This window comes from Corvus kubaryi, unplaced genomic scaffold (genome assembly GCF_017639235.1).
Source record: "Corvus kubaryi isolate FWS band 111438036 unplaced genomic scaffold, C.kubaryi_AGA036_p1.0 37398, whole genome shotgun sequence".
Taxonomy (NCBI): Eukaryota; Metazoa; Chordata; class Aves; order Passeriformes; family Corvidae; genus Corvus; species Corvus kubaryi.
The window spans coordinates 5,232,830-5,248,273 of record NW_024581137.1 but is presented as its reverse complement, the minus strand read 5'-3'; the positions used below and the strand labels follow the sequence as shown (position 1 = coordinate 5,248,273).

Genomic DNA, 15,444 nt, shown 5'->3' with positions numbered 1-15,444 from the left:
AGGCCATCACTTTAAAAGTCTATTTAGAAGTTCTTCAGTGAATATGATCAAGGTTCCAGGTTTTAATAATAATGAGTGTATTTAGGAAATTGGATTTTTACTTAAATACTGTGGCAAAATAGTAGAAAGGGAAGGTAAAAAGAGAAACAATAATCATTGACCTTGAGTGTTTCACCTCTCTTTTATATTATTCATCATCAGTTTTTCCAGCCCTCTTTTTCCTCAGAAAGGAAGTTATATTAGCTTTATGGGTGTAAACATCTATATCTTAAAGCTTGAACTTGTATTTTCCTATATTTTTGACTTCCAGTGATGTTAATGCCAGCAGTTTGGCTCTGAACATTGGCATATAGTTACCATTGGTACTGTGGGTGCTACCTCTCTGCTTTTCTGGTTTTGTTAAGATTTGTCACAAAGCACAAGTATCCCTTCTACACCTCTTGGTGTAGTATTTTATTTGGTTGTAAGGCAGTTTGTTATATGTGTAATGTTTCCCATGAGTCTCAAAGTAACTATAAAATCAAAATGAACCAGCCAGCTAATGCATAGGCTGGTGCTGTGTCTGTTTCTGCACCATGCATGCCTGCTTCCCTCCTTTTTCCCCGCTTCCCCACTAGTCTAGCGGGAAAGAGACAGTGGAGAGCTGAGTGACTTGTTTACATTCCAGTTTTGAAAGGGTTTGTCCCAATGTCAAAGTCCAGGCAGGCTTATTTTGTCTCTGCTGATCCACATTGCAGCCACATCTGCATAGGAAGGGAAGGAAGGTCTTGTCTGTGTGACTGCAGCACCACAGAGTCTAGTAAGACTTGTAAACCTCATGTAACATCTACTTAAGCAGGTGAGTAAATACCTGGTGGGTTAGTCTGAACAGAGGTCCAGGCTGTCACAGCAAGTTAGAATCCACAGGAATTCTGGGGTTTGAGCAGTCTGAACCATTCCTTTACAAACCAAGCCACCATTCTTTTTTTTTTTTAATTGATGTATCTATCAGTTGTATTTAAGGTCTGTCTCTCTCACATGGTGCTGTGAAGTGCAGCATTAATACAGTTTTGATATTTTAATGAAAAGAGCAATGTATATATGGATGGTATTAGGGAAGTAGTACTATATGACTAGCTTTATTGGAACATCCAGAAAAGCATTTTGCAGCTGATGAGCTGTCAAATTTGTGTTTCATGTACATTTATTGCTTTCAGTAGTGCCTACTTTAGTGCCAATTTCAGCTATAATTACAGTGCTTCTTGAAACAAAACCAAAGGTTCACATTTTTTGGTATCTTCTAAGAAAATTTAAAATCAGTACTGCTACTTGATCTGATAAGGAGGGGGCGTCTGTCACTCTGAAATGGTGTCTTTTCTAGCAAGTTACATATAAAAGAGTTATTTTCCATCTCATTTAGTAGTGTGATAGTCATTATTTCTTTTTGCTAGGATGAAGAACTATGATGCCTTTGGAAAGATTCTAGAAGACCTTTCAAATATGTATCGAATTCCAGGAAACAGGTTGCAGTTATTTTTTACTGAAAAACTTTTGAAATCCATAGCCTAACTTTTGTTCACTTACAAAAATAACAAATTGTCTCTTCTCTCTCCCAGCAAAATGAAAGCTAAGGGATATCTTGCTTTGCAGGCCCTTGAAAAAGACCTTTATTCAATGTCTCTTCTAGACAGGTAACATAATCTATGTCTTTGTCCCTTTACCTCTACCCACACCCCTTCATTTCACTAAAAACCGGATCTAACTATAGAGCAGGATGTGGAAGGCTAATAAGTTTTCTCCCACTGGGAAGCTTGAAGCCTTTGTCAACCCCAGACATACCAAACGAGACGATCTACTGACCTCCTGTGCTTTATCTAAGGGACTTCCTGGGAAACTGGTTGGTTAGAGAGCTTGGGAGTGTGTGCATAGGACCACCCACTGGGAGCAAACAGTGCATCTGAAAGTCAGCAGTCATGTTTAGATCTCCCTGTGGCAGAAGTAAAATAGACTTTTGGGGTTCTATTGTTCAGGTATCTCATTTTGTCCTCAAGTTTTAGATCAGGAGTAGTAGATGCCAGCTCTCCTCCTTCCTTTTCTCATTTCTCCTTTCAAAGAGTAGGATTACAGATAGATGGGGAACAGAGTTTGCTAAACCTTCTGGTAATTGTACAAGGATTTTCATTATTTTCAGAAAATCAGAGTTGAGGGTAGTGCTTTCCTTCTGGATTTTTGAAATATCTTCTCTGATATTATGCCTGTTAAGTTACATACACATACCTTGGCAGGTATGGCCTTCTGTAACTTGAAACACACTCTTGGATTATTTTTGCAGTTTTCCCTTATGAAGCATAATAACACTATGAGCTAATATGCTGTATCCTGGCTGGTCACTGATATATCAGTAAATATTATTTATAAGTTAAATAGATTATATGTCCCATCTATGCTGTGAGTTAATGCACTGCAGAGTTAGTACACAGCTATGTAAATGTATGGCTGTATGTAACCAGCTATGAACACATTTGAGGTCAGAGACTGGTTCTGTTCGAGTTAGTGTATCCAGGTTACGTCCTCATTCTTTGCACAACCAGTTGCCACTCTAATATTTTTGATCCCCTTAATTTCTGGTAAATAGCACACCAAAATGCAACATGAAACAGCTCAGATACAGGGAAAGTGGAAACCCAAGTCCTAGGAGTAATGCACATGTGGAAGTTGTGGTGTTTTGGAAACTGGACATACAATTTACTTCCAAGAAAGCATTGTCTCCTTTTGATTAAGGATAAAAATTACAAATTACATTAGCCTAGCTAGCACTGCAATGCAGGAAACACTAATTAAGATGTGTTTTGAACTAGAACACAGGATCTAAACAGAGTTACTGAAGTACTTAATGGAAAAGTAGGACACCTGGTGCCAAGAACTGGAGGTGATTTTTTTTTTTCTTTTTCTCCCTTTTTTTTTCTTTTCCCTTTTCTGAATTCAAAGAATTGTAATCAAAAAACACTACTGAGTTGATCTTTGTGTACAGGAAAGATCCTCTACTATAAATAAAACCTGCTGTAGGGACTTACTCTGCCTGTATTCTCAGATAACATACAGACATACAAAACATATATTGAACATGTATTGTAAGTAGAGATGTACTCTTACAAGGAATCCCCTCTGCCCATCTACAGTGTTGGTTTTTTCACCTTTGTGTGAGGGTACTCAACATATTTCCTCTATTGACCTGTGTAGTAACCATTATTTTTTTTATTCCTCAGGCACCCCAATGAACATTGAATTTTACATTTCTCCCTATCAAGTTTTGGAAGCAGAACTAAATCACGGTAAAGCTATTTCAGCTATTCTGCTATTTCAGCAGAAATAACTAACATGAAAAGTTTTTCAATAGTACCCATTTCATTAAGCAAAGTTAATGAATGAAAGCTCAGAAATAAAGTTTAAAATTCTAGTTTAGTAGAACAGTTTATGTGATGCACTTTAGCACAGTTTTAATGTCCATCAGGAAACTACTTTCCATTTCTTTGTTGTTGATTCAGCTATTGTTGCTATAATCTTTGGGCAACTTTGGCATTTTGGGTGTGGTCAGTGCAAGCTTCTCCTCACTGCCCACACCACTGTGGCTGTCAGTTGGACCTGACCTTCCAAGTCCTTACCATTGTATGTTTTGCATGCATGGATTAATATACACTAAAACAAGGAAAATAATGCCATTCTCATTCTCCCGCAGGTTCCCAGGTATGTGGAACAAAAACAGTTGTAACTATTGAAAGCACAGATGCACTCCACAAACTCCCTCTTTCTCCATTAATTGTAGATCCTCGAGCTGGAGAGGACAGGTGAGGCTCTGGATACTTGTCAATACAGAAATGAATTTACAAAACACTGGCACTAACTTCAGCATAACATATTTAGCCTCTGCTGAAACAGGAACCTTTGTTTTATTTATGCCTTTATGCTCCATAGCTGCACCCTCTATAATCTCTGGCTTTTATGGTTTTCCCAAATGGACTTCAAAGGTACTGTGTTCATATTTAAATGTGTCAGTTGCATTGAACTATGAATTTATTAATAGATTTGAAGCCAGAAAGAGCCACTGGAACAATATTACTTAACTTCCTAGTATTCAACAAACAAGCCCTTCATAGATTCACAGTAAAGAAAGCATATACTGAAAGATAATACACCTAAAATACACAAAATAGTTTGTCATCCTACTATGGGTACTGACACCTCATCTCTCTCTACCTCAGTGCTGTCTGGAGGGAAAGCCTGAAGTAACTTTCCAAAATAAAATACTTTAGAATTATTTGTAAAAAACATCACTCAGTTTCTGTGTCTCACTTTTCCTTTCTGTCAGTTTTCACATTAACCATGTTTTAAACTGTTAAAGTTGCATTTATAAAGCAAAAAATTTTTCAAGTCAGAAAATGTATGGAACATAATAAACTGCTAGGGACCTGATAGTGTCCTTGCACTAAGAGTCCTTGTTATGGCAATTTCTGTAAAAAGGTTTCATTCTGACAATTTTTTTTCCTAGCAATCCTGCTTTTTTGCAACTGACTGATGAACTCAGCATGGATTTGCCAGCTCTTTTTGTTCTGAAGTTTCATAAGCCTGTTCCAATGTCCTTATCCAGTATTGAAGAGATACAGAGGCTCACAGGCATGTTCTAATTGTTTTTTAAGACTAAGTACTTGTGTGATTATGCATTGCTTATTTGCTTTTTACTTCCCAGTGTTAATGTTGCAAGAGGAAAAAGTTGTTTCTGGGCAGAACATAATTCTGTTCTATCAGTCCAAGTGTAACATTTAACAACCAGTGCAAAACAAAAGTTCTAAGAAGATATGACAATTACAGGCAAAGTTAAACACTCTACCTCAAATTCCCAATAGCAAAAAAGGGGAATAAGAAAGAAAATCAGTATTTTTGTCTTTTCGAAACACTGGGTTTGATTTTAATAGTAGCTTTCATAACCTACTGTCATAACCAAATTGCTAATAAAAATGTGCTAATAAAAATAATGACCTGGTTTCAGGAATTCAGATTTCTGGCTTGAAACTAGCTCCACTGTATGAGCTAATTGTTCAGTCTACTCTTAAAGAAAAATGCAGTGAAGACTTGTCTACAAATAAATCTTGTTTCCTTGTGGTAAGTATAGCGTGCATTTGACACACACCATGCTGTTGCGCAAGATATATATACTGAATTACCATTTCCCCATAAGCAAGCAATGTAGGTTTCCCAGAATCCCAACAATATTTAAGTGCTCTTTAGGAAATAGTTCAATTTACGAAGCACTATTAGATCCTTTCAAGTAAGTGAGCTTCTCATCCTCATTAATGAAACACTGTGTGCTTGGCTGCTGAAGTCATACTAATTGGTCTGTATGTAACACAAATATTTACTCTTCCAAAAACTGCTCAGAACTTTACCATTAATGCCTCAAAAAGAAGGAAACTTAATGAGTGGTGTGAGGAGCAAGTCCCAAGAAGGTACTTACCTAGATTTTTGAAGATCTTCATCATGCTGCATGTCACACTGTTTTAACAAAAGAGATTTCTTAATTAGGTAACACTGAGATTATTGACGCCTTTCAAAGGGACTGGCCAGAAAAAAAGTGTTACAACAGTGATGCCAATTGCTATCTAGAGACAAGGTTGTTTAACTGAAGAAGGCTTTCCTTTAAATAACCACATTATTGAAATACAGTTACTTAGCCTGCATTAGATGTAAAGTTTTAGAATATAAAATTGTAGCTAAGATGCTTTCTGCCAGACTTATGCACAGGACAACTACAAGACAAGCTTCAAAGATCTACTTGTTTTTGGTAGGAAACATTAATTTTGCAATTCATGGCAGCAAAAGAAGAGGGCACTTTTTTCTGTTCTACTATCAGTGTTTGTAGAGCCCATTGCCTGCTTAGTTCTTGGTCCTTGAGGTGGTGGTACAGAAGGTAGTAGTAAATTAAGACCATGCTAAAATAATGTTTGGCAAAGCTCTTCTGTAAAATGGAATTAAACTGTCAGTTCTATTAGATGCACATGAAAGGCTCTGTAATTTTTCAACAATTCCCTAAAATATTTGTAGTTGGTGGGAAAAGGTTTTACTTCTGAGTTTAAAGATTTTACTTCTAGAATTACTAAATGCATTCTAACCTTGAAATGAATGTAGGGAAAATCCTTTTGGTCCATGAACACGCAAGAAAAAGCTATCCAGCTTTTGTTAATGTAGACCCTCCTAATTAACTGCCCTGCCCTGTTCTTAAGGGGACAGTTCCCATTTGGCATCCTGAAGTAGATAACACAATAGTGCACTTCTAATTTTGTCACAGATTCACTGTCACCATGGACAGGTGATAACTTTTTCTTACTATTTTCTCCTCCTCTTCAAGTGAATCATCAGGAGATACTCTAGCCAAACATACCTCTCCAAAGAAAGTAGTAGTGATCTGATGTCCAGAAGGGATTTCTGGCAAAACTGCTATCCTGTCTGTGCAACTGTCAAGCAGCATTACTATGATATTATTATCTTGGTCACTAACATTTCTATAGCCTGTAGGGCTCTTAAAAGTATTTGGAAGAATTGGTGATACTTGAACTCCTGACCATGTGGCTCTGGGTATATTTGCCTAATTTGGATGCATTTGGGAGGGAGAGTGGATCTCATTTAGCTTCCTCTAAGGATTATGTTTCTACTAGAAATGCAGAGATATGATGGACATGCTAGAAATGTATCTTTCAAAATTATTTTTGTTGTCAGACTGTACAATTACCTGATAACATCAATCTTTACTTTCCTGTTTTCAGTCCTTGAAATATCACCAAATTTGTTGCTTAGTCTCTTCCAGATTGCCCAAAGCACTGTTACTTCATAAACAAGGGCTCAGAAAAATCTGATTTAGCAGGAACCTTGGTCAGTAAAATCCCATTTAATCATCCAAAGTGCGTGCCTGACGTAATAGAGATTCTTCGACATCAAGTGGCATATAACACTCTTATTAGCAGCTGTGTCTCTGAGAAGCATATAAATGAAGGTAAATTGTGTGGTTGGAAGTGATGGCAAAGTATTAGGGACAAACTAGTTTCTAAGTTGGGTGTTAACAGATTTTATTGCTCCCTTGCCAAAACTGTCATTACTTGTGGAGTATCATAAAAGATTCTTAACACTGTATTGAATTTTTTTTTAGCATCTCCTAGGCTTGGCATTTCTATAAGCATAAACTAAGTTGTCAAAGCAATGAATAATTAGACTGTCGTATCAGTATTTAAAAAATTCTGGCATGTAATTCAGCCAGAGTCCAACTTCAATGGTGGATATCACTAAACAGTAATTTTATTTCTAGATGATTCCGAACTGCTTTACTTTGAAGTGGTACCACACAAGAACAGCAGCTTTTCTGTCTTTTTCCTTCATCCTGTGAAAGAGAATTTAGCCTGTGGTATGTCTGGAACAATTGCTACTGTCCTCTTTACTGAGCTGACAAGGGACTTGGTTCTATCTAGGCTCTTCCACTATGCTTCTCAGTTACAAACATTCTACGGGCCACTCAACAGCATGCAGCCCATGAAAAACACAGAAGTAACAATTGTGTATAAACTACTTACTAAAATGTGTTCTGTATGCAGAGTAATACAGAAAGTAAATGCAAATATTCAAGTCCTGTTTTGTCTTGCCCTGCATTTAATTAATAAATAGAAATAGTTACAATTTCTGATTTAAGTATATTAAGAAAAACCAAGTCATGCAAATATATTGCTGCAAACCTCTTTCCACTGACTTCAGTTTTACATCTCTTCAAGCATTAAAATGAAAGGATGGTTTTCAGTGTTTGTAAGTATTTCAAAACAAACATTTTTCTGTTCCGTTCCTTCTTAGTGGTAATTGATGTTATAACCTCTAGAGAAGTCCAATGTCACCTTCATTTAAATCCTCAAGATCCAACTCTAAATTCTAGTGATGACTTCATAGCAAGAGCTGTGAAACGGTAAGTAGTTTTATTTTGTAACAGTTGGAATAAACATCAGATGTCCATTTAATGGAAATATCACGTGCATTCATAATGCCGTAAACTCGGCAACTGGAAAACTTCACCCTAGTAAAATGCTGTAATACAATAGTGGGAATAAGTTACTTCAGTGTATTAAGTATGTCTTTCAAAAATTTTAAACATTAATAGTGATGAAGAGCATGTGGAAGCAGGGAAAGACTACTGAATGAAGAGTTTTACCTTTTAGAAAAAGATGTTTTTCTGAAGACTCTAGCTGATGACAGTCTCATGTCTAGCATAACTTAGAATAGCATGGAAAGGTCTTTTTTTACACATCTACCTAATAGTAATCAGTGCTTCTCTTCAGAAAGTGAGGTGTATATGGCATGTCTCCAAAACTGTCTCTGGCTTGTTTTCTGAACAAATTCCAAGAGAGCAAGTTGTTGCAATACATGAACATAGGCTAGACAAACTGATTCAGAGCATAGTCTGAGAGCACTATTTGGTTTGGTATAAGCTATTATACAACTATTAGCTGTTTGAGGACAACAAAATCAACGTAGCTTGGATTTTGAACCTGATTTCAAAGTAGGTACTATTTTTGGAACCAGGTTAAGAGTGGGAAAAAAACTCCTCCAGTACAGATAGTGTTTTAGAAAAGATATGATCTGTACCTGTACAAAACATGAAGGTTACAATTATAAAACTCAACAAGAAAGAATATATTTCAATATTCTTAGTTTTGGTTTTCACTAGAAGCACCCTTATGACTATTTTTTTTTGACCAGACCCTCCCACACTTTCAGTCAAAGCTTCTTTGCACACCCAAGTTCAAAGATTCAGCACTACATTTCAGTGTATCAATGTATGTTTCTGGTACAGCACATGTAGTTTATACTGTGGTTACAATGTAACACGAGGCTGTACCAGACAAAAACATAAAGAGGTAATGCTGGTTTTCATTCAGGTGTCAGCCACAGTTTGAAAAACAGAAGTACTTTAAAGAACGGGTAAAGTCTGTAGTAGTGACTAATGTGTCATTTCTTTCTTCAGTTGCATGTCAGTCCCAGTTGTCATGAGAGCTGTTTTCAGGAACGCTGCCAAGGTGAAAGCTGACAGTGAAACACAAGACATGGACATGGAACAACAACCTGAACCACAACTGGAGCAAACTACAGATTCTAACAGTCTCAAAGAAAGCCTTTCTGGGGCTGGTCAGCAAGACTGGGTAGTGACAGATAAGCCAAATAATACAGACAGCACAAAAGAAAATCTCTCTACAGCCAAACTGGAAGCTCTGGGTGATAACAGGGAAAAAAAGTAACCCCTCACTATGCACCGAAACTTTGTGGAGGAAGACAATTCCATAGTTAGTATAGAAGCTGATATGATAGACAAAAAACCTGATGGTTTTATAAGCAAAAATAAAGTCTACTTAGTAATTTATGAATGGTGTCTCCTCTTTGCAGACTTTTAAATATGGAAAAGTAATTCACTTGAATCTGCATTTTTAAACATCCTAATCTGGAAAGTCTAACAGTATTCTATTAACCTTTATTTTGTCTTGTTACTGAAAACCTCCAAAATCATCGGGGCAAATAAGATTCCCTCTAACACTGTCTTTTTATTGTTAGAAGATAAGCCATTACTTTGTCAGCCACACACATCACTTTGTTCAAGAGATGTGTGTGGCTGACAAAGTTCCAGCCTCAATGCTGACCCCGATACAGAACTTTTTAACTTATTTATGCAGTTTTTGCAAACAAAGACATTCATGTTCATTGGTTTTAAGTTACATAATTCTCTTCATTAATTAGTGTTCGATCTCCTTTTCGTTATTGACTTCTTTCTCTTCATGCTAATCTGGTCCACATCCTTTATTCCTTTTTTTATCTTTTTCTCAAACAGAGAGTCTCCAACTTTCCAGGCCTTAATCTCCTCTATATCTTCTGGTTACTCCAGCATCCTTGAATGGCCATAAATTTAAGATCCCACATGCCCAACCTTCAAATCCCTTTGGCTTTGTTTAGTGAAGATTGTCAGGCTTAATTTTAACAAACTTAAGGTTTCAGTGATTTAATAATCAAAGTAGTCTGTGAAGAAACTTAACTAGTGCTGGCTAAAAGTGGGCGCTGCTTACAATTAGTTAAAACAACTAATTAAAAATTAGTTAGGAAAGTTAAATTACTTCCAACACTGTCTGCCCCATATTCTACCAGCATACAGAGAAAATACAGACTTTTGTATATACACAATAAATGCAGACACCCCTCTTTGTCCACTATTTCATAAATATGTTCAATGCAAGACTCTGAACTGCAAGACTGCTTACTCCTAAAGCAGAAATGCTACTGAAAGGAAACCAAACTTACAGTCTGCCAACTCTGACAGGACAACAGTCTTTAGTAAGAATGTGGTAAACTCAGGCTCTGAAAAACAAGGAATTTTTGCCTTAGATTTTTTCTGGCCTCAAATTATGGAAAGGTTTTGTGATTTTTTTTTTTTAAATTATAGTTGACTGTTCAAAATCTTACTATGTCTAGACTCCCTTTGTCTCCAATATAAAGGAGTTATGAGAAACTTCAAAGAAGTAAACTGCTAACTTACTATAAATCAGTTTAATTAATGTAAAACAGAGGCACTCACAAAGAACAAACTTTGTGAACAGAGCAATTTACAGCTACAGTTAAGGGAAGCTACAAGAAAACAAGTCAAATATAGAATATTGGCACAGAAATACAAAGTAATCAGAAATAGGCATGTGTGGCTGATGTGTTTCTAAGAGGTGGTGAATAAGCTTGGTTTACTTGAAGAGTTTGAGAAAAACATTATTGGAATGTGGGAAAGAATTCAGGCTAGAAGGACTGCCAAAGTAAGTACAAAAATAACACAAGGATGTTCATTAGACTGGAAACATGTCTAGTGTGGTCTGACATGGTAAGAGTAGATGTCTAAAAGTAAACCAATGGAATTGTCAGCAATTCTGCATTTGAGGAAAATTATGTGTTTTCAGCAAAATTGACAAATAGTACTATATAAGGAGGCAAAAATTAGCTTTTAACAGTGAAAGTGCATTGTATCATGGTTACAAAAGATAAGATGAAGAATCTGACAAAAGGTGACTAGTCACAGCACTCTAGGAATCAGGAGCAAATCATGTTCTATTTTACACACAGCATATCATCAACAGCAGCTTATTCTGCAAAAACACTGACCATTTGCATAGCACTGAGCATTTATTCTTTAGATATTAGATGGGACCAATTTAGAGGGACCCACTTCATTTCCAAACTGCTGCCAAGAAAAAAATGAGGGTGGAATGGGAGCTCCTGACACAAAACAGAAACATGTTTAGTAACTCTTTGTAGAGCTTTGGTCATTGCCCCTTTCTGTGAATGTTACCTTAAAGACTGAAAGTGAGGGGTTTTGCCATGAGCCAAAATCATGGTGAAGATTTACAAAAATTACTTCTCCTGTAAAGCATCAAAATCAGATTTTCCTAAAAGAAAAGTGATGCATCAGCCTGTACATGACCCACAAACTAAGAATCAAAACCAGCTGTGATAGTTTTAAGCACTCTGAGACAGAAAAACTAATGTTCCAGTTGCTGGACATGATAGACTATATCCAGTGATAAACCCAGTTGTTCTACTAACCAAATAGTCTGCCTTTTAACCCAAGCAAGGGTTGACTTTTCAGGATCTGTGCAGACGTTTGCCTTCCTGCACTCAGACTGCAAGGAACCCACCTCACCATTATTCCTACAAATGTTTTCACTGGAGCTGCCACAGTCTTCGTGTTTTCCATCTTTAACTTCCTTGTACTCTGTCCCAGCTGTGTGATTAAGGTCCATGTCCTGAACAGAGTCTAAAATGTGTCCAAGATGTGGCTGTTCTTCAGTAGAATTCAGATACTTAAGCACATCATCTTCATACTTTCCAACCACATCAAGAAGATTATTTATCGTACTTAAAGCAGAATCATGTCCATTAAAATGACACCAGGATAAGAGAGCACTGAAAAGTGAACAACAACAAAAGTGATTATATGCATCTACATCTCCAGTTGGTGGAGGTAGATAGCAATGTGACAAGGTACCTATGAATCATATGAATCATATGAAACATATGAATCATTTATGTATCATTCACGTTTTATGGAAAATTCAGGCAGTGGAACTAAATACTAAGCTTAAAGATGTAGATTCAGACAATTTTGGAAGAGCAACTGAAAGAGATTTTTTTTTAACTTCTACACCCACATAGACATTCCCTGTTTTCAAGATCTGGGAATTCTCAGGTTGCTCACTTTGTACAGTTTTACAATGGGGGGGGGGGGATTTGTGGGGTTTTTTTTGGTAGTTTTTGGGGTTTTTTGGTTGGTTGTTTTTTTAATTAAAACAAACAAAAAACTTCATGCATGTTCCCTTGTTACACACCCTCCACATACACTTAACCCTAAGGAGTTTGTAACTTACTTCAGGGTTCCTTTGAACTGGCCACATGTAATCATCAGCTCGGCACCATGTCTGTAACCTTGATTAAAGCCTGTCTGGAGTGCAAGTTCTTTCCCGGCCTCAATTCCATCCCTATAGCCTTCCTGTAACAAGAGCAGTGAAACAGGTTGTTCACAAGATGACAAAGTGGACCTATGACAAATGCATAACAACAATAAAAAAAGAAGTTTAAACAAGTATCACAAGTACTCAATCTCTTAAGTTACAGCTTCTATATCTGAACATCCTTCACAGCTACACCCCCACTGCCAAACCAAAACATGCTTGCTGCAGTGTATTATGATTTACTGACCTGTAAGATGCAGTTTTTTACTTTTCCCAAACGGATCCCCAGAAAGTCAGAAAATAGGGAAACTACTTTTAGAAAGATCAAAAAAGTAAGACAAATACGCAGGAAAACGTATTTCCTTTAATGATTACCAACTCCTTTGTGAGAAATGGATTTAGGAATATCACATATAGACTTCTTATTTCTATCTAAAAAGATATGCAGGCTTCCAAGCTTCCCCTTTAGGAGAGGTACTCTCCTATCTGTAATCCATCTACATGGAATCTTTTTATTTTCACAAAACTAACTGCTGAGTATTCCTCCTTTATTTGCTGGACCTCACTCCATTTAAGAGTTATACCAGAAAAAGAGACTGTGATTGACTGAGTCACATATAAATACACTTAACATTGGGGCTGCTTTCTTTAAGAAACAGCTAATGATTGTAATGCAAATTACTTTCTTTATATTATAACCACATTAAAAGATTACGCAGAATAATTCTTAACTTTTTTCACATCAAAATTTCAAGTTGTGAAAGTGAAAACTCCTATTTGCTCAGGGTGGCCTTGCTAGAAATAGTCTGGAACACAAATATTTATTTTGCCCAATATACAACTCTAACTTCAATAACACTTCATAATTTTGCAGTATCTACTCATAAATATCAGAGGGATTTGTGTAAGACCACTAAACAGTTCCTTAAGAAAACCAGTCCTTTCACGAAACTCAGATGAAGGAAACTACACCAGGTCTGCTGTAATACCCTTCCTCGTCAACTGCCTACACATCAGTTTCCATTCACGTTCTTCAGCCAAAAGCTGCTCAACTGTGAGCAGACAAGCCCTACTGGCCCCATTCTGACATGGTATCTGTCAAACTAACCTGTTTATGAACTTGTTTTGTTCCCTGTAGAACTGCAGAGAGGCAAAGGCTGTGGAAAGCAGCTTTCATAAAATATATTTTTCACTAGGAGAATAAACCAACCAAAGACCTACACAGACCACAACGCCCAGCTGTGGTTGCACATTCAGTCACACATCTTATAATCTGACTATTAACTCTATTCAAAACCCCAAACAGCTCCCATTTCTTTATTAGCAGTGTTCAGCTCTGTTGCCCTACATTTACTAGGGGTACACCTACAAGTACATAGCAAGTAATTTGCATCACAACTCAGCACTACCTTTTATAAATGCACATGGTTGTGCAGAAGGAGCCAATGTCTTTTGGTAAAACAGTAGTTTGCTCTGGTGACTACTAAGAAACGTTTATGTAAATTTCTGCCACATTTTCCTGATATTCAGAAGAAAGTACACCACAATAACTTTTAAGCAGCTACTTTTACTTTTCCCTATAAATCATTCACATGTATATCAAGCTATGTGTCAGTAAATCTAAAATGGCTAAAAAGAGTATTAAATCATTTTTATAGAAATACCTTCAATCTCTTTTTCATGGTGTTGTTCCATTCCTTCTTTAATAGATACATCTCATCTGCATCTTCATCAAATATATCCTCACTGGATTGGCTGACTGCAACTTGTACCCAGGACATAATAGCAGTGGCCTATGGCCCCTGTTCACGTGGTAAAAAAACACTGAGAAACTCTCAAACTCTTCTCTGGTGAAGCGTCAAGATTAGAAGTATTGGCAAAAAACCATGAGTTCTGAAGAGAAGCCAGATATGGAGCTGATTATTCAAGCTGTACATGGGAACTCGGTGCTGTTCGCCATTGGGGTGCATCTGTCAAGAAAAGGCAGTCAGATCATCATTCTTACAGTAACTTCTGAGATATATTAGGGCAATTTATGATAGCTCTTTCCCATCTTATGGCACTGACACACATATGGATGCCAACGCAGCGCTTCTGAATACTGCTTGTAAGGACAGCTGACAGAAACAACTTTATGACTTGATTCCAACAGCAGCTGACAAATAGTCCCACACAGCCTCCATGCGGTGCCCTAAGTTATACACACAGGTTATATGTACACACACAATTTTGTATATTTGTATATACACAATTTACTACACACAGGTTAACACCTGCAGAGTTAACTACTGGAAAGTACTTTCACCTTTGACTTCCAATTTTCTGGTTGTGCCAAATACTTAAGAATCTTATACAACAGAAACAGTCCATTGTAATTTGAATAAAGTATTACAAGCGCTGGTGCAGTGGAAAGGAGAAATTTTCGGATTATTTAATCTTTTCCTACGACGAAAACTCTGAGAAGCATCTTACAACTAATTCGTTTACATCACTGTGAACTGTTAGAACCCACAGACACTGTTCCTTGCGAAGGCACTGGCGGCTCTCAGGGAACCCAGGGTGCTAAGACGCAACCGGCTGGGGTCCTGCAACCTGCGGCGGGCAAGCGGGACATCCCCCGGCCCCACAGCCGGCCCGGGCCGCAGGCAGCGGCCAGGCCCCGACCCGCCATTTCACGGCCGCGCACGTGCCCAGTCCCCCAGAAGGAGCCTTCCCTCTCCCCCGCCCGGCAACGGTCGCAGCCTCCGTTCGCCTCGCCTTTCCGCGCTGCTCGCACAGCCCCGCCGCCAGCCCGGCCCCGAACACTGATCTTCACCGCAGCCACCGGCACACCGCGCCCTCTCCACACTGCGCTCGGCCATCTTCACTGAGGGCAAACAGACGCCGCTGCCGGCGGAAGCACTTGGGG

The 15,444-nt window shown here is 37.8% G+C and overlaps 2 protein-coding genes across 14 annotated transcripts in view; one reads left to right on the top strand and one right to left on the bottom strand.

Annotated features, from left to right (window-relative positions):
* The window catches only part of LOC121671394 (mediator of RNA polymerase II transcription subunit 1-like), a 26,319-nt gene extending 16,894 nt beyond the window's left edge, over positions 1 to 9,425 (top strand). For both annotated transcript variants that reach the window (XM_042042985.1, XM_042042986.1), the window contains 11 exons: positions 1,431 to 1,502; positions 1,596 to 1,670; positions 2,838 to 2,908; positions 3,246 to 3,311; positions 3,716 to 3,824; positions 4,526 to 4,650; positions 5,024 to 5,136; positions 6,826 to 7,021; positions 7,331 to 7,426; positions 7,864 to 7,972; positions 9,029 to 9,425. In XM_042042985.1, coding sequence (XP_041898919.1) covers positions 1,431 to 1,502; positions 1,596 to 1,670; positions 2,838 to 2,908; positions 3,246 to 3,311; positions 3,716 to 3,824; positions 4,526 to 4,650; positions 5,024 to 5,136; positions 6,826 to 7,021; positions 7,331 to 7,426; positions 7,864 to 7,972; positions 9,029 to 9,299 — 1,303 coding nt within the window. In that variant the 3' untranslated portion in view covers positions 9,300 to 9,425. The remainder of the gene's footprint in view (positions 1 to 1,430; positions 1,503 to 1,595; positions 1,671 to 2,837; positions 2,909 to 3,245; positions 3,312 to 3,715; positions 3,825 to 4,525; positions 4,651 to 5,023; positions 5,137 to 6,825; positions 7,022 to 7,330; positions 7,427 to 7,863; positions 7,973 to 9,028) is intronic.
* YAE1 (YAE1 maturation factor of ABCE1) overlaps positions 1 to 15,444 on the bottom strand; it is a 25,790-nt gene extending 10,346 nt beyond the window's left edge. For 2 of the 12 annotated variants that reach the window (XR_006018505.1, XM_042042990.1), the window contains exons 1-5: positions 15,352 to 15,443; positions 14,201 to 14,506; positions 12,453 to 12,574; positions 11,724 to 11,991; positions 5,489 to 5,526 (exon numbers count right to left, since the gene is read on the bottom strand). Coding sequence is in view for 11 of the 12 variants with exons in the window: in XM_042042990.1 (XP_041898924.1) it covers positions 5,489 to 5,526; positions 11,724 to 11,991; positions 12,453 to 12,574; positions 14,201 to 14,317 (545 nt within the window). In the remaining variant the exon portion in view is untranslated. Of the gene's footprint in view, positions 1 to 1,083; positions 5,527 to 7,963; positions 11,992 to 12,452; positions 12,575 to 14,200; positions 14,507 to 15,351 lie in introns of those variants that run through there. The other 10 variants (XM_042042993.1, XM_042042996.1, XM_042042988.1 and 7 more) reach the window with 10 other exon arrangements.